General features: G+C 48.6%; 1 protein-coding gene across 2 annotated transcripts in view; it reads right to left on the reverse strand.

Moving 5' to 3' along the window:
* Positions 1–17,071, reverse strand: part of YBX1 (Y-box binding protein 1) — a 30,477-nt gene extending 13,406 nt beyond the window's left edge. For both annotated transcript variants that reach the window (XM_029065743.2, XM_029065742.2), the window contains exons 1-3: positions 16,767–17,071; positions 13,682–13,745; positions 560–593 (exon numbers count right to left, since the gene is read on the reverse strand). In XM_029065743.2, the coding sequence (XP_028921576.1) occupies positions 560–593; positions 13,682–13,745; positions 16,767–16,926 (258 nt within the window). In that variant the 5' untranslated portion in view covers positions 16,927–17,071. The remainder of the gene's footprint in view (positions 1–559; positions 594–13,681; positions 13,746–16,766) is intronic.
* Positions 17,072–19,024: the final 1,953 nt, after the last annotated feature.

Here is a 19,024-nt window from a genome sequence, read left to right on the forward strand (position 1 = left end):
AGAGGGAAAAAATGATTAAGGGGCTCAAAGTGGTTTTTATAGTAAATCACCCATTTTAAATGCTGTACTCACTAAAGTGCATATTTAGCTGTGGGATAGTCACTTATTTCAAGACCACTTATTTATAGGAGTCACCAACACTTTCCCCACCCTTTCCTTTTTATTTGGGAGGAACTTTTTTCCCCCTAGAAATAGGCCTGTAATTCAAAATGTATTTAGATTGCAAAGGCTTTCAAGAACAGGCTTTGAAATATTTGTGTGTGTGTATATCTTAACTGCCCATATTTGATCTTCAGCTCTAGAAGTAGCTCTGCCTGACTCCAAAAGGGAAAAAAAAGGCTGAAAACATATATGCCTAATAAATATAATGGTCCACAAAATTTAATTCAGCAACATTTAATAAATTACCAAAACGCAAATACATAGAAGAAAAACATTACCGCTACTATGACAGTTTTTTCAATGAATTATCTCAAAGACGCATGGAGGAAAAACACACTTTTACCCTTCTCTCAAACATAATCAGAGTCAAAAATATAAATGCATACTAAGTACTGACCTGGTGTACAAATACATCTTCCTTGGTGTCATTCCTGAAAAACATAATCAAAGAACAACATTATTCACAAGGAAGTGGAACTGGTATTTACAAAAGGAACAAATCTTGCCAAACAAGGCTTTTTGGCAAAAGTATCTAAAATCCTGTCCCAGATATTCTTGGAAATTGAATTCAAAATGGATTAGACAATGCGCTATTACAGAGTACCAGGATTAAGAACTGTAAAAAGTAAGCCAATAATAACAAATGTATAGCACTTCAGTCAAGTTTTTCCAACGAGGCTTTCCAGACAGTGTAGGCTCCTATCTTAAATTTTACTCTTATTTGAATGAGCAAACTTTATTTTTTGAAATTTCTTGTGAATATGAAACCAACCAGGTGTTAGAAACACCAGTTGGTAACTATGTAAGGCTGGACAGCAGGGATTGCCTCTATTTGTTGTTGAATTGTGCTTCCCAAGCACTTAGTGCTCTGCACATAGTAAGCGCTCAATAAATACAACGGAATGAATGAGAAAACAAATAATAACAAAACAAAAAAGGGTATCTGAAAATATACACCTTTATGGTTAGGACATTAATGCCAGCTTTCATAACGTTTTCAAGAATAGCAAAATGGGAAATGTCTCACATCTGCATACATAAAGCATTCCATTTTGGCCTTCCTAATGACTTCTAAATTACTTTTCTAACATGCCGGGAATACTAATTACTGCCACATTATAATGAAATGGTAGGTACGATGAACAAGGGTCAGGAAAGCTTCAAAAATTGAGCATTTTTTCCTCATTTTCCATTTCCCTAAAGAGATTTAAGCTGAATTATTAAATTCTGCATAGGTTCTAATTAATTTGCAGACTTCCTACCTGGAACGGGGAGGAGAAAGGTATGGAAGCTATTCTCGGAGATTAGTCACCTCGCCTGCAGATGTAAATACTAAGAGTGAAACTGGCTTTTTTAATTTTTTTTAACCCAGAGACCATTAAAACCATCCGAATGCTCATTGAGCACACCCAATATGCCCAGCTCTAGAGAAACTGCGTGACAACACACCTTCTCAAATCCCTTTCACCTTACTCTAGTTTCACCGAATGGAGATTTAAAAAAAGCATTAGCCTGCCCAAAAATTAAGGAGCAGAGATCCAGCCGAAAGTAAGGTACAGGTGCCTGGAGATGGGATGTACATCACACCCTTCAGCTAACCAGAAACTCCAGCTGGGCAGCCTTCCCTCCTCTGAGGGGTGGGAAAGGGTCACCTGCCTGAGCTCTCTGCACCAGCCTTGGTGACTGGCTTGCAACACCATACACCTGTCTCTCCTCCTCATCACTCATGATATTCCCCATCTGCAATACTCTTCCCTCACAAATCCTCCCTTGACTAAACCCATCTGAGTCAGCCTTTTAGTCATTTCAGCTGTCCTCGGGGCCTGTTTAACTGTAATTTATGTGTGCAACCAAGGGTTACTTTTCCACCTCACTCGTGCCGTAGCTCTTAATGCTCCTGACACACCCCTGTGCATATGGTGCCATGGGGGGAGGATTCAAGCTGCAACACTTCACTCGTTCATTCATTCAATCGTATTTACCGAGCGCTTATTGTGTGCAGAGCACTGTACTAAACACTTGGGAAGCACAATTCAGCAACAGAGACAATCCCTGCCCACAAGGGGCTCACAGTCTAGAAGGGGGGGTGTGGGGGAGACAGACAGCAAAACAAAAAGCAAAAAAAATAAAAAGCAAAAAACAACAAGACCAAAAGCAAAAAAAAAAGGCATCAATTTAAATAGGATTAAAGATATATACACATCATTAAGAGAATTGAAGAGAATTATAAATATGTACATATATACACACAAGTGCTATGGGGTGAGGAAGGGGGTAGAGCAGAGGGAGCAAATGGGGGCGATGGGAAGAGCAGAAGAAAAGGGGGGCTTAGTCCGGGAAGGCCTCCTGGGGGCCGTGGAGACTCTACAAATTTTACACCTTTGGGGAGCTTTGATTGTGACTGCTGGACTCTGGCAAAACCCCAAAGTCTCCTTTCTCACTGGACTTGTCGGACTCTCATCTGTGGGCGGCGAGCAGATTATGTATTGTACTCTCCCGGGTGTGTAGTTCAGTGCTCTGCACGCAGTAAGCACTCACACGTTCTTTTGTATTGGTATCATTTTAATCTTCCTATTGTGTTTGTGACCATACTCTTCCCCACCTATTTTCAAATTGTAAACTCCCAGAGTCAGGGACCACAGGTCACTGGGTGGGGTACTTCTTCCCCAGCGTCCGGCAGTCCTCTGCACACAGTAAGCAGACGAAGGCGACGACTCCTATTACTACTGTACCCAAATGTGCTCACATTGCCAAACATCGCCTAAACCATTCTAGCCAAAACACATCTGAGCAGAACCGAATGCCCTTCTGCAATTTTCGTCCATATCTGACTTTTACTTCACTCCTCCATTTGTGTCTTGAGGTCAGGAATTTGCTTTTTTCTTCTCATTTTGTATCTTTCAAAGCATCCACCGGTACTTTGCAGAGCAGGGGAGACATCTCCCTATCATGCTTTTCTTGCCTGAGCGGGAGCTCTCCCTTTCTGATGTTACATCCTTCCTTTTCTGCTTCTCCTCTTCTTTTTTTCCATTGCAGGGTTTGCTCTTGCTTTTCTTAACCCTCTCTTGTTTTTCTTAACCCTTTCACTGTTTTATCTGTTAACTTACAACTACATCTTGTAGCATCTGTCTGGCCAGTTGTCAGTGTTTTCAGTCATCAATAGGATCGACAGGTTTCGGAATGTGATACCTGGAAGATCTAGTTATTTTTAAAATGCACTGACTTTTCTTTTCCTAGGCCATGCCCTTCTCCCTACTCTAAAGTCTGGAATTCCATAACCAGTTTTTCAGTGACTATTACTCTCCTTACTTCCAAAACAAGATTCGGATACAGTCGAGACCCACCCGCTAATTTAAACAAGGTTACTTTAATATAAAGTTGAGATGATCCTGACTGTTCATGAAATCCATCTGCATTATTTACATACCCGAGAAAGGACTATTTTTGAAGGGACGCTTGCCATGACAGACGTCTGTGATTCATAAAACTAAGAGCTGAAATGAAACCTCAGGACTTTTAAACTTGATGTTTACTGAAAGTTATTTTTTTTAAAAAAAAACCCAAAACCCTCAACTAACCATCAACTGGTACCCACAAAAGAACACTACACATATAGCTAGGAAGATATTCAGAGCGTGGGTGTTACTGACAAGAATCTCTTCTACACCGTGCACACAGACAAGGGCTAGACATAAAAAAACAGAGTCAACTAATCGCTCTCCTCCAGGAAAAGGGGACACGACCATAGAGAATGTTATTGCCGTTAGTTACCTCAGACAAGACAGTGGCTTTCAAGTAAAACTTTCCAAGATTTGCCAGGATACCTGCAGCATGAAGTGGTACCTCTTAAATCAGAGGCAGCACTACATAAAACATCACTTGATGGGCATGACGAACCAAGACTAACTCACTCGGGGGAGACTCCCACTTTAGATGGGAGGAATGGTCAGGGGAGGAAGGTGTGGTTTAAGGAGATGGATGAGAAAGTTCTGGTTGTGTTGTACTGACTTTCCCAATCACTTAGTCCAGGGCTCTGCATACAGTAAGTGCTTAATTAAGTCATCAGGATTAATATTTATTGAGGGGCTTCACTATGTGCAGAACACAGAGCTAAGCACTTGGGAGAGTACAACACAACACAGCAGACTTTCTCTGTTCGCCAGGAACTCACAGTCTAGAGGGACTGTTAATGCAGACAATCATATAAATAATTTGTAATTTAAAGATATGCACAAGACATTGACTGACAAAAACAGAAGAGATCGGGATTAGACCCGCCCATGGTTAACATGACCCCAAACCATCTAAGTGGTCCCTCAGAACAATCTGGGAAACTCTGATTTAACTCAAACAAAAAGAGGTATTTTCTTGCACCATATCCCAGAAGGGCTGCAGAACAGAAGCAGCGTGGCTCAGTGGAAAGAGCACGGGCTTGGAAGTCAGAGGTCATGTGTTCAAATCAGGGCTCAGCCACTTGTCAGCTGTGTGACACTTCACTTCTCGGTGCCTCAGTTACCACATCCGTAAAATGGGGATGAAGACTGTGAGCCCCATGTGGGACAACTTGATCACCTTGTATCCTCCCCAGCGCTTAAAACAGTGCTTTGCACGTAGTAAGCGCTTAACAAAATGCCATTATTATTATTCAGCAAAATGCATCTCCCTCAGTTTGGAAGTCTAATCAATCAGTGGTATTTATTGAGCGCTACGTACAGAGCACTGTAATAAGCACTCGGGAGAGTATGATACAACAGTTAGCAGACACATCCCCTGCCCACCACAACCTTAGTCTACTGTGTAAACCCCAAAATTTGACTTATGACAAGTTTTTCCTGTCTTACAGTTCCTTAACCAGATTGTCCCCTCGGCTTCAATCTAACCAAATGATGGCAACTTTTCCTAGTAGTTCACTCTTGCAGTTTTGGAATTAAATGCAATATTATGACACTTGGCTTGTGACTTCCACCGAAACATGAAGCAACTGAATATTAAGACTCCTAGGGAGCCCTCGGAGCTATATACAGTGTGAGTCACAGGCAGAAAAGATTTTCCAGTTTTTGGGTTGAACTTTAATCTGAGCCTTGAAGCATTTTCTTAACCCCAGGCCATCATTTCCCAGAAGTTCCCCCCCGAATCATGCTTTTTAACAAAAATGCACAGGACTTGCCTACCCTGGGAAGACAGTAACAGAGGTAAAAGAGGATTAATGTTGCAAAAAGATCTCACTGTGCTCTTACTTGAAATCAGAGTTAATGATCCTGAAAAATAGAAGCCAATAAATTAAATCTGGACTAATACAGTATTAGTATACTGACCCTGGAAAACACCATTTTATATTAAACTGTTTCATCTGAGTTACCGAGTCGACAGTAAATGGGGGTTCTCGAAGTATCAAAACAGGAGGGATCCTTTCTATTTTCTCTTCCAGTCTTCATCCAGTTCCTACCCCGATCTCCTTTTCCGCTCCCCCTAACTCTAGTTCTGTCCTGACAGTCCCTCTAAGAACCACTGCTGGGTTCAGCTACTGGGGAAAATGAAGGCCTTATAGTAACTGTGGTATTCGATAAGCATTGGGGCAAATGCCAAGATAAGTCAGACACAGTTCCTGTCCCATAAGAGGCTCACAGTCTAAATAGGGGGGAGAACAGGAATTTGATCCCTATTTTCAGAGGAAGAAAGGCACAGTGAATTGACTTGCCTACGGTCAAACGGCAAGCAAGGGGCTGAGCCGGGATTAGAGCCAAGGTCCTCTGACTCCCAGGCCTGTTTTCTTTCCACTACACCACATTACTCCAGTTCCCTATCCCATTCTCAACTCTTCTCCTTTTGTCCTCTCTCCGCCACCTCCCAGAACACTACTTAGGGTGGAAGACCTTCTTCCCTGCCCCTCCTATTCAGCGACTGATTGTCCAGCTTTCCAGTGCTAGGGGAACTGTTTCAAAGGCGGAAATCAGCAAGGGTCTTCCCCGCCAAGATGAGGAGGATGATGGTTAAGTGCTTACAACGTGTCATGCACTGTTTTAAGCACAAGGTGATCAGGTTGTCCCACGTGGGGTTCACAATCTTAATCCCCATTTGACAGATGAGGTCACGGAGGCACGGAGAAGTGACTTGCCCAGGGTCACGGAGCAGACAGGTGGTGGAGCCGGGATTAGAACCCACGTCCTCTGACTGCCAAGCCCGTGCTCTTTCCACTAAGCCACTCTGCTTCTTGCTGCAACGGTGATGCTGGGCCTCACAGGCTTTGCGGGCCGCCGCCTCCTAAACCTGGCAGATACTGGCCCGGGAGCATCACTTGGAGTTGTGACTCCACAGTTTCATCCCAGTCCTGGTCCTGATGGATTCCCCGAAACTGCCTAGGTGGATTGGGCAGGGGGTGAGGTGAGCGGGGGGGGGGGCCTCATGGATCTCTGCGAGGAGCTGCTCCTCCATTGGCACGCTGCTCGGCTTCTTCTCCCTCCTCTATCTCCCCAACTCTTTCTCTCTCCTGTCCCTCAGAGCCCCGCCACCAAGTTTGCCCGCACGTTCAAGATGAAAAGCTGGCACCCCTGCCTAGCTCCAAGTTACTTCTTCCTAAGTTTTCTTCAAATGTGGCTTGTCAAGCATGTTGCCCGGGAGTCAATCTCCACGTTTCCCAGACCTCGGTAGATTCCTATAGGAACGGTGATTTGGTATATAATTTTCTGAAGTCAGAAACGGCATCGATAAAGGCAAAATGTAACCCGCAAAATGCAAAGCCCTCAGTTTAACCTTTAGCCATGGTCTCGACCTTCCCGCGAACGGAAATGTACTTGGCTTCCAGCGGAGAAACAAGTACAGGCCAGCAAAGAGCCGTTCTCCTCACGGTACGACTTGGAGCCGCTGGAAAAGTATAAGGGCACCGAGTCAGTGGGGATGCCTGGGACAAAGAAGTATCTTCTGTGCCTCTCCCCGACTCTCCTTTCTGTAAGAAACACTTGGCACTGGCCACCTTTCACCTACACACCATGAGCTTGTTTCTAAAAGCAACAGCAGCACAGGCAGAGTGGACAGAGCTTGCGCCTGGGAGTCACAAAGTCATGGGTTCTAATCCTGACTCCACCGCTTGTGGGCTTGAGCAAATCACTTCACTTCTCTGGGCCTCAGTTACCTCGTCTGGAAAATGGAGACTGAGACTGCGAGCCCCACGTGGGATAGGGACTGGGCCCAACCGAATTTGCCTGCATCCACCCCAGCGCTCAGTTCAGTGCCTGGCACATAGTAAGCGCTTAACTGATACAAGAATTATTATTAAAATAGGAGAAAAGTGGTTTGGGTGAAGGTGTTAACTCAAGTCATCTGGATTGGGGCGGGAGAAGCAGCGTGGCCTCATGGATATAGTACGGGACTGTGAGTCAGGAGAACTTGGGTTCTAATTCCATCCCCATGTCTGCTGTATGATCTGGGGCAAGTCATTTAACTTCTGTGTCATTTATCTCATCTGGAAAAGAGAGATCAAGACTGTGAACCCCATGCGGGACATGTACTGTTCCCAACCTGATTAGCTTGTATCTACCTCAGTGCTCAGTACAGTAACTTAGTACACACAGTGCTTTTTTTTTAAAAAAAAAAAAAAAGAAAAAAAAAGGGGGGTGGGGATGACATATTTTACACCTTCTGTAGTAGTTCTCTCTCACAAGAATCACACCAACAGATCTAGAGTCAAAATTCTGGAAACTGACACCCAGAAATCCATCTCAGAATTTTCCGTTTTACAAAGTGTGCCTTGTATAGGTTAACCACAATGGTTTTGTTGACAACTAGAGCTATTCAGTCTTCACCCCCACTTCAATAACCAATGGTATGGATCGGAAGAGTCATCCAGCATTCTGGGATGTTCAAACTGCATTTTCAAAGCAATCAATCGTATTTAATGAGTACAGAGCACTTTACTGAGCACTTGAGAGAGTCCACTGAGATTTGGTAGACATATTCTCCGCCCCCAAGGAGCTAAGAGTCTAGAGGATTTCTGTGGGACCTTGACTGACCACGTGGAAAGGTAAACCTGGAAGTTTACTCTGTACAGTTAGTAAACCCATCTGGGGGACTACTGAAAGGCAGACGGATCGGTTTAGTCAGGATAGGCTACAAAAATCTAAAGCTTTCCTTTCTAACCCACATGATCAGCCTAGTGTTAAGCCTCAGCCTCAGAAGAGGAATTAAATGGGACTCTCATAGAATCGAGGTAAATATGGGCTCAAATCCATTAAATTAACAGGAACACTGACCATGACCCCCAGGGTCCACACCAACACTATTCCTGCTGCCTACTGATCCACGAACCAAAGAACAGGGGAAGCAGTTGGAAAGGGAAGGGGAAGCTTCAAAAGAAAGATCAGAGGATGGGGGCGGGAGGGGAAGGCACAAATGAATGCTTTAGGTTAAAAATTTGGCAACGGACCACTCTTTGGTTTACTTTTTCCACTGCGCTATGAATGCGATCAAAGGGAAGTTAGCTAAATCCTCCAGTCTCCTTTACCAAGGAGATGTAGTTCAATGTGATCCTCGCAACTTGCACAGATTTTCTTTACTCTGACAAGTTTTTCTTTTGAAAATTATTGACTCTAACCCCAATTCCTCTATTGGGTTCTCGATCTCCTCATTCATCTCCTGATCCCTATGATTCCCCCTCCATGCAAATCCTAAAGCTTTTTCTTCAAAGCTCCATTTCTAACACCCTAATGTGGTCATGGGCTTCTGGTGAGCATCCCATGGTCTTGTCCAAGGGAGTGGGAATCCTGGTGCGAGGAGAGAAATCTTGGCGGTGGTTCGTTGGCAGGAGGTGCGAGGGGCTCTAGAGTCAAGGCAACCAAACAACTCCAGGAAGATCTGAAACCATTCTGTTGTCCCAGACAGTGTAATGTTCAGCTTTTCCCTTGACGCCTCGGCACAAGTGGGAGCGGATGCTGCCTTTAAACAGCTCTACAGTAAAGGAGTTTCAGGATAAACCTGGTCCTCTTGACAGTCATGAGGGGAAAATTTTTTTGTTTTTTTTTTCCTTAAAAATCAATCAAGGGTATTCACTGAACTCTTACTATGTGCAGGGCACTGTACTAAATGCTTGAGAGAGTACAAGACAACAGAATTAGAGGCTCATTCCCTGCTCGTAACGAGTCTGAGGTCTAGAGAGGATGTTCAACCCACCCTGTATGATTTCCTTTTATCCCCACCAAGTGTTACACCACTTTGCCACTATTAGCTTTAGAACCTTTGGTTTGGGGAGACCCTTTTTCATTTTGAGTGGCTGGAGGGGGCATAAACTTGGCCATCGCTGGCATCTCCTCCTCCTCCACCCCCACAGCTGCCAAGAGGCACCGGACGCTAACAGCAGTGGACAAGCGCTTCCAGAGACCAGCGCCTGGGGCTGACTGACATTGCAGCGTTCGGTCTGACGCCCACCTGGCCGTCAGTTGTGCGGCAGATGGGGAGGCCAGCCACGAGAAGGGCAAGTTCCTTGTTCTACTGGGCTCGGATCCAGGGCCAAGCGGCACACACAAATCCCAGCTCCTCACTGCACCCCTGTCCTGGCTTCTAGGGTGGGACGGGCCCCATTCCCAAACTGGTGGGAGCACATCTAATGGCTCTCCCCAACAGATAATAATGACGGTATTTAAGCGCTTACTGTGAGCCGACCACGGCTCTCCTAACCTGCATGGAGTTGGACTCTTTGCGGGAGACGTGGTGGCTGGAGAGACAGTGGCCAAGCCATAGCGAGTTAACAGAAAAAGGAACTGGGCATCGAGATCCCAGACGTCCTTCTCTAGAATACCCAGAAGCTTGTTCCAGAACTCGAGGGTTACATTTCTGATGAACTCTACGTTCAGGAAACGACAGGCAAACTTGTGATGTGTTCCTTATTTTTAAAGCCCTACTAAATCACATCTCTCCCAGGAAGGCTGCCCTCATGAATCTCTCATTTCCCCATTCTCTTCCCCGCCCACTGCTTCGCCTGTGCATTTGATCCCTCACCTCCAACCCCTTCCCTCAGAGCGTTCTGGTCATATCTTTACACTCTGCTGCTCCCTCCTAATTTATTTTTCCGTTTGCCTCCCTCACTAGTCCGTAAACCATCTCTTCCGACATCCCATCACGTTCTATCCAGATGCGACGTCAGAAGAGCGTCCCCTAATTCCCTAACGGGAGCCTAAGCAGAAGAGAAAGTATGAAAGACATGTTACGGGAGAGCCGAGTACTGCGCGAGGCAACTGTTTGGTAGACGTGGAGAATGAAGTCCCTCCTAGCCAAAAATCTTTTTTGCTTTAAAGCAAAATATCTCCCTTTCTCCCGTCCCATCCAGCATAAACTGCAGGCCGTTAGTGACCTTTGGCAAATGGGAGCAACACACTGATAATAGCTGGGTGCAACAGGCAAATTAAAGTACTAGAGGAAAGCTAAGAAACAGTCAAAAAGAAAAGAGAGAGGAGGGGATGTCGACTGCTACTCGGCCTTAGCCTACCAAGCACCGGAATGTTGAATACCGCAAAACTCGCCGTAGTGGAACAGTGTTGACTTTTCGGATGCCGGACAATGCCAATGAGGCTCATCTCGAAACCTGGAGGTGGCGAAGCCTTTGGTGAATATCCAAAGTGTGCCGACACAGATAACCTGACTAAGAACAGGAACTTAAGAATGCACCTCATTCACACTATACAGAAAAAAGAAGAAAAGAAAGGAAAACCTGCCACCAAGCCATGGAATGCACTTGCCAGAAGCAGAGCTGGCAGGTAAAGTTGGAGGCAGGGGATGTGAGAAAGGAAAGAACTGAGCTGTCCCATTAATAGCCAAAGTGGGGGGTAAAGAAATACAGAGACAGAGCTTCTCCCTAACTGAAGTGGCTCCCGAAGCTCTCATGGTCCTTCTCATTGTAGTGTACTCTGCCAAGCACTTAGTACAGTGCTCTGCACATAGTAGGTGCTCAATAAATACCGATGATGGCGATAAACTTAAAAAAAAGAACTAAGAAGTGTAGATTCACAACAATTACTCAAAGTCCCGATGGCTCCCGTGCCAGAGTTGGCCAAGTTAGCTTCTAAGCTCCTGGAACTTTTCAGCACAGTCCCCTAAAGATGATCAGTCCCTCACCACTCTTCCTCACAGCCACTAAGTACTGAGGGTCTATTAGAAAAAAAAAAAAAAATCAGTGATAATCTTGTCCGGGCAAATACAAAGAGTTACTAAACAACTGCTAAGATGGCTTTACTCATCAGCTCAAAATTTTAAAATTCGGCCAAACCCAAAATAAAAAGTAACTGTTATGGTGAAAGAAAAGTAAGTGTATTTAAACTGCTAAAATAAGTCTAAAATGGGGACCCCTGGAACGCTTAAAGCCTGCAAGCCACCGCTGCTGTGCTCCAAAAGATCTAGGCTTAAGGCAACAGTTGAGCTGTATACCTTTAAACAACGTTTTAAATTAAGCCTTCAGATAAACCCTTCTGAAACAATAGAGAAAAAAACCCCATCTTCCTATAGCAAAAGATTTACCTAAAGCGGCACTTTCTAATTGAACAAAATGAAAGACAGGCTGATTTTTCTCTCGCTTGCATCACTTGAGGTACTTAAACTCCTATCCAGGGCTAAAGGGAAATGAAAAGCAAGAGAAAATTTGTTTACTGCTCCAACTGGAGAAATCCAAGGGTACAGACTTAACTCTTAAATGGTAGGTTTTTAGACCCGTCTTAAAAGAAGTAGGATGACATCCCATTTATCTAATAAAGTTTCTTTTTATCAAATCTGCTCACCCTTAGAATGGAATACAGTGGTTAAATAGCCAAAGAAATATTAAACGGTAGCAAAGAAAAGAAAGGGGAAAGGGTCTCTTTCCCCACATCCCAATACCTCTGGAGATAGCATTTCACTTTCACCTTTCACATGAAAATCCTCCCAAATGATTACTCCAAACTCACCGTAAAGTATGGCTTAGTGACAATTTAAGGAAAATAAAGAGCTTTACATAATTCATTTTCAACTGTTCCTTTCAATAGATAAAATCTCACAAGCAAAAGCCATTTCTCCAAAGCCAGAACTAAAAAAAAAAAAACTTAACACTGCCAGACACACTTAATATGTGAACTCACTGGACTTCACTGGAAAGGCTTAAAAATACTGGGGGGTCTACCAAGCAAATGAAATCAAGTAGACGTTGAGTCAAACCATTCTTCCTCTCTAGATTCTACGCTTGCGGGCAGGGAACGTCTCTACCAAACTCTGTTACAGTGTACAAATAATTATGGTATTGGTTATGCGCTTACGCTGTGCCAAGCACTGTTCTAAGCGCAGGGGTAGATGCAAGGTAATCGGGTTGTCCCATGTGGGGCTCACAGTCTTAACCTCTATTTTACAAATGAGGTAACTGAGGCACAAAGAAGTTAAGTGGCTCGCCCAAGATCATGCAGCAGATGAGCGGCGGAGCCAGGATTAGAACCCACGTCCTGATTCTTGAGCTCTTTCCACTAAGCCAGGCTCCTTTTCAAGGGTACTCTCCCAAGTACTTAGTACAATGTTCTGCACCCAGCAAGCACTCAAATTCCATGGATGATTCGGCGCATTGGTTGCCATATTTTATCTTTGTATACACCATTTTCAACCTAAAACATTGAACGTTTGCCAGAACATACCATTCTTTCAAAATACCGTTTTGTAGATGGCCATTTGAATAGAAAACTTGGCCCGGTCCAACCCACCGACGCCTGCACGAAACACCACGACTCGCAGGTGCAAACACCCAGGCTACGTGGCCGTGGTTTATGGCCTTCATGAAAATGATAGGAAGCTTGAGAACAAAGAAGAGAAAGGGTTGAGAAAAAGGAATGATCCTGTGCTGCTCCTGACCGGAAAACCCCCAAAACATGCAACATGGGGATGAACATGCTGCGGGGGAGGGAAAGGGGGGAGAAAAATCAAGCTTTGGCTGCAACAGCAGCAAGTCTCAGACCAAATATAAGGGATCTGAGTCGGGAGTCACCTGGTGTAGTTATGCGCAGATATTCTGATAAGTACCGACCTATCCAAAATCTCCAGGTGAGAAGGAAAATACAAAGGGCACAGAATTTTACACGGGTAGAAGTCAGTGGAATCTCCTGCCCAGGTAGTGTCACGGAGTGAGGGGAATTATAACGGAAGACACTAACCCTGTATTTCCAATTATTCTTTCCAACAGCTGATTTACCTGCTGTCCACTTGCCTTACGAGATCACACCACATGTCTCAAAGTCAGCGTCGGAAGTTTAGCTGCAACCAGCTGGCCACATTTCCTAAAACCCACTCCGCCGTACTCAGCTACCTCGTGTGACTGAAGTCTAAATTACTGAGGTGACTAAGGGCCTCCTCCCTCCAGTAATGAATCAGAAACGTCAGACGCACACCCTTCTTGCCAAAATTTTTAAGGGCAGGATTCAATTTTCCTTTTTTCCTCTTTCCAATAACCCCGGGCCATAAAAGCCGGCCCGGCCGGAGACCTCAAAGAGAGCGGGACGAGGAGGGAAGGGAAAGCAGGACCTCTCACCTGTTGATGAAACCATATCCATTTCTTACATTGAACCATTTTACTGTTCCCAAAACCTTCGTTGCTGAAAGAGAGAGAAACTCGGATTAGGCAAGGTTCTTTGCTGACGGCCCCAATTCTTCCAGCGCCCTGTTCCTCCTGGGGTGGCCGTGGGCCCCTAACTCTGAGAAGCACTGAGCCGCGCTAGAGAAGCGGCGTGGCTCAGTGGAAAAAGCCCGGACTTGGGAGTCAGAGGTCATGGGTTCGAATCCCGGCTCTGCCACTTGGCAGCTGTGTGACTGGGGGCGAGTCACTTCACTTCTCTGGGCCTCAGTGACCTCATCTGTAAAATGGGGATGAAGACTGTGAGCCTCACGTGGGACAACCTGATGACCCTGTATCTACCCCAGCGCTTAGAACAGTGCTCTGCACATAGTAAGTGCTTAATACCAATATTATTATTCCTTCAATACAAACTTCTCAGAATTACCCCCGTGGGCTGCTCCCACTGGCCGTCCCACCTCCTTAACGGTTCGAGCTACAAATAACCCCCGGGGCCGAGGAAGCCATGTGGCTTAGTGGACAGAGCCCGGGGCGTGGGAGTCAGAGGACGTGGGTTCTAAACCCGACTCCGCCACCCGTCCGCTGCGTCATCTTGGGCCAGCCACTTAACTTCTCTGTGCCTCAGTCACCTCATCTGTAAAATGGGGCTTTTCCGGCGAGCCCCACGTGAGACAACCTGATCACCTTGTATCTCCTCCTGCGCTTAGAACAGTGCTCCGCACGTAGAAAGCGCTTAACAAATACTATCATTATTACTAAGCGCTACTATGTGCCAAGCACTGTTCAAAGCGCTGGGGCAGATACAAGTTAATCAGGTTATCCCACGTGGGGCTCACGGTCTTCATCCCCATTTTGCAGATGAGGGAACTGAGGCCCAAAGAAGTGAAGTAGCTTGCCCGTGATCCCACAGATGATGGAGAACCCAGGTCCTCTGAGCCCGAGCTCTCGCCCCTAGGCCAGGCTGCTCCTCGTAAGGGGTGTGTGTGTTTTGTGGGTGACCGTGGGCAAGCCCCTTCGCTTGTCCGGGCCTCCGCTCCCTCGACCTGCAAAATGGGGATGAAGACTGTGAGCCCCACGCGGGATAACCTCCTTATCTCCTACCTACCCCCGCGCTTAGAACGGTGCTTGGCACATAGTAGCGCTTAATAATAATGACAGTGATGCTAATGACGCTTGGCACATAGTAAGCGCTTAACTAATACCTTCACCACGATGGTAACTAGGCGGTGGGTTCGACTCCCGGCCCCGCTCCTTGCCTGCTGTAATCATTACCTACCAAGCGCTTACTACGTGCCAAGCGCTGTTCTAAGCGCTGGGGGCCATACAAGCTCATCAGGCTGTCCCACATGGGGCTTGGTCTTCGCCTCCACTTTCCAGGTGGGGCCCGGAGAAGCGAAACAGCTTGCCCAAGGTCCCGCTGTCGACAAGCTGACGGAGAACCTGGGTCCTCTGCCTGCCCCCCGCCCCCTCGGCCTGCAAAATAATCATGGTTTTTGTTTAATCACGGTATTTCATTCATTCAGTGAAATGCTGGGGAAGCAGCGTGGCTCAGTGGAAAGAGCCTGGCCTTCGGAGTCAGAGGTCATGGGTTCGACTCCCGGCTCTGCCGCTCGTCAGCTGTGTGACTGTGGGCAAGTCATTTCGCTTCTCGGTGCCTCAGTTCCCTCATCTGTAAAATGGGGATGAAGACTGGGAGCCTCACTTGGGACAACCTGATGACCCTGCATCTACACCGGCACTTAGAACAGTGCTCTGCACATAGTAAGCACTTAAATGCCATCATTATTATTACTCATTCATTCGATAGCATTTATTGAGCGCTTACTATGTGCAGATCACCGGGCTAAGCGCTTGGAATGGACAATTGGGCAACAGATAGAGACACGGATTTGTCACGTGGGACCACCCGATAACCCTGTACCTCTCCCAGCTCTTAGTGCTCTGCACATGGTAAGCGCTTAACAAATACCAACATTATTATTATTCATTCATTCGATAGCTTTTATTGAGCGCTTACTATGTGCAGAGCACCGGGCTAAGCGCTTGGAATGGACAACTGGGCAACAGATAGAGACACGGATTTGTCACGTGGGATCACCTGATGACCCTGTACCTCCCCCAGCTCTTAGAACAGTGCTCTGCACCTAGTAAGCGCTTAACAAATACCAACATTATTAACTGGGAGCCTCACGTGGGACGACCTGATGACCCTGCATCTCCCCCAGCTCTTAGAACAGTGCTCTGCACGTAGTAAGCGCTTAACAAATACCAACATCATTATTATGAAGGGCTTACTCTGTGCCAAGCACTGTTCTAAGCGCTGAGGGAGATACAAAGGGGGCAGGTGGCCCCACGTGGGGCTGACACTTTGAACCCCCCTTTTCCAGGGCAGTGACTTGCCCCAGCGGACGGGCGGCGGGATTAATAAGGTTGGCATTTATTAAGCGCTTATTCTGTGCAGAGCACTGTTCTAAGCGCTGGGGGGGGGGGGAGAGAGAGACAGGGTGATGGGGGCGTCCCACGTGAGGCTCCCAGTTAATCCCCATTTCCCCGATGAGGGAGCCGAGGCCCAGAGAAGTGACTGGCCCCCAGTCACCCGGCTGACAAGTGGCAGGGGTGGGATTCGAACTCACGACCTCGGACTCGCAAGCCCGGGCTCTTTCCACTGAGCCACGCCGCTCCTCAAAAAGGGGGGGGGGGAGGCCCGCGGGCCCCGTTACCTTGTCAGGCGGGGCTGGGGCTCAGCGCTTCGCGCAGGGTGGGCGCTTTCGGGCGGCCCGCAAGGCGCCGAGGAGAACAACGGGTGGCGCACCGGGGGCGGCCGCTGGGGGGCGTAACCCACGCGCTCTCGGGGCGGCGGGGGGGGGCGCGCGCGCGCGCGCGAGGCAGCGGCGCGCGGGGGTCTGTAGGGGGCGCGCGGGCGCGCGAGGGGGGCGGCTCAGGGCGCAGGCGCGCGGAGCCCCGGCCGCACGCGCTCCGCTTCGGTTAACGGTCCCCCGGCCCGCCCCTCCCCCCCGCCCCTCGCCGCGGAGCCTCCCCTCACCGATGACCTTCTTGTCCCCGCCGGCGGGCGCCGCCGATGTGAGGCCGCCGGGGCCGCCGCTCCCTCCTCCGCCGCCGCCCGGGGTGGCGGGCTTGGTGTCGGGGGCGGGGGCGGCGGGGGCGGCGGCGGGCGGCTGCTGGGTCTCGGCCTCGCTGCTCATCGTGGCGGTGATGGTGACTGGGGCCGGGGGCGGCGGCTCCGGCTCCTCCCGGGGTGTGATGGTGACTAGGCCGGCGGCGGCGGTGGGGCTGCTCAGGGCTCTCTGGGGGTCCGCTCTCCGCTCCCGCTACCGATCGAACTAGCGAGAATGGCGGGACGGGCGGGAGAAGCCCGCCGAGCGGCCCGCCCCCCGGCGCTCCCATTGGCCCGCGGCGCCGTCGCTCACCCCGCCCGACGCCGGGGGCCGCTCCCCATTGGCTCGCCGCGCCGGGCTCCCGGCCTCCCATTGGCTCCTCCGACCCGCTCGCCCCGCCCCCCGGGGCGCCGCCACAGAGACCGGAAATGGAACTAGAGGGGAGCCGCCGCAGAACCATAGAGAGCCCTGAAGGGGGGCCAGAGCGGCCCCAGCCTCTCCTCAGCCGGGGGTCCTCCCCGCCCCCCCCCCCCCACCCATCGAAGGACAATCAGAATAAAAAAATCATAAACCGTCGCCTCCGTTCTGTGCTTACTATGGGCCAGGCGCTGTGCTAAGCGCCGGGGTCGGGCCCCGCCCCTCTCCCACGTGGAGCTCACCCTCCCACTCCCCATTTTGAAAGATGAGGCCCAGAGAAGTGAAGTGACTCGCCCAAGGTCACACAGTGGGCAGGACCTCCCTCATTCATTCATTCAGTAGTATTTATTGAGCGCTTACTATGTGCAGGGCACTGGACTAAGCGCTTGGAACCTACAAGTCGATAACAGAGAGAGACGGTCCCTGCCCTTTGACGGGCTTACGGTCTAATCCCTTACTCATTCGTTCATTCGCTCCTACTTCTCCAGCGCTCGCCGTGTGCAGAGCACTGCGCTGAGCGCTTGGGAAGAAGCGCTAATCGTAATGATCGTGTCATTCATTCATTCAATAGTATTTATTGAGCGCTCACTATGTGCAGAGCACTGGACTAAGCGCCTGGAATGAACAAGTCGGCAACAGATAGAGACAGTCCCTGCCGTTTGACGGGCGCTCAGTCTAATCGGGGGAGACAGACAGAGTGTCGGCGTTGGTTAGGCTCTTACGATCTGCCAAGCACCGTTCTAAGCGTTGGGGTGGACGCAGAGGTCATCAGGTGGTCCCACATTGGGCTCCCAGTCTTCTTCACCGCTCTCAACTCCACCCTCTCCGCTCATCTCAACTCTCTTGCCCCCCTCCCTCCGCCGCTCTCGCTCCACTAACCCACAGCCCCGGGTCACTGCCTCTGTCCGCCTCCTAATCACCTACGCTCGAGCTCCTGAGCGCTGCTGGCGAAGGTCCAAGCCGAACTTATCCATTGCAAATTTATCCTTTCCTGCCTTAACTCTGCCCTCTCCTCCACCAGGCAAAACTTCTTTTCTTCCCTCATCGACGCCCATGCCCATCACCCCCGCCGATTGTTCCGGACCTTTAATTCTCTCCTCGGGCCCCCTCTTCCTTCCCCTCCCCCATCCCTCACCCTCAACGATCTGGCCACCTACTTCATCACGAAAATTAACACCGTCAGGTCTGAGCTCCCCAAAGTCACTCCTCCTCCTCCTGCTTCCCCCGCCCCCAATCCTCTCCCCTACTTTCCCATCCTTCCCTGCAGTATTCTCAGAGGAGATTTCCTCCCTCCTCGCAAGTGCCACCCCATTCCCGCTCATCTTATAAAAGCCATCGCCCCTTCCCTCCTCCCCTCCTTAACGTCTATCTTTAACTGCTCACTCTCCAATGGCTTCTTCCCCTCTGCCCTCAAACATGCCCATGTCTCCCCCATCCTAAAAAAAACCCTCTCTCGACCTCACTTCCCCTTCCAGTTATTGCCCTATCTCCCTCCTACCCTTCCTTTCCAAGCTCCTAGAATGAGTCGTCTACACTCGCTGCCTAGAATTCAACTCCAACTCTCTCCTGGACCCCCTCCGATCCGGTTTCTGTCCCCTCCACTCTACCGAGACTGCTCTCTCAAAGGTCACCCGTGACCTCCTTCTTGCCAAATCTAATGGCTCCTACTCTATCCTAATCTTCCTCGACCTCTCAGCTGCCTTTGACACCGTCTACCATCCCCTTCTCCTCCGCATCTTATCTCACTTTGGCTTCATGGACTCTGTCC

This window comes from Ornithorhynchus anatinus, chromosome 5, assembly GCF_004115215.2.
Source record: "Ornithorhynchus anatinus isolate Pmale09 chromosome 5, mOrnAna1.pri.v4, whole genome shotgun sequence".
Taxonomy (NCBI): Eukaryota; Metazoa; Chordata; class Mammalia; order Monotremata; family Ornithorhynchidae; genus Ornithorhynchus; species Ornithorhynchus anatinus.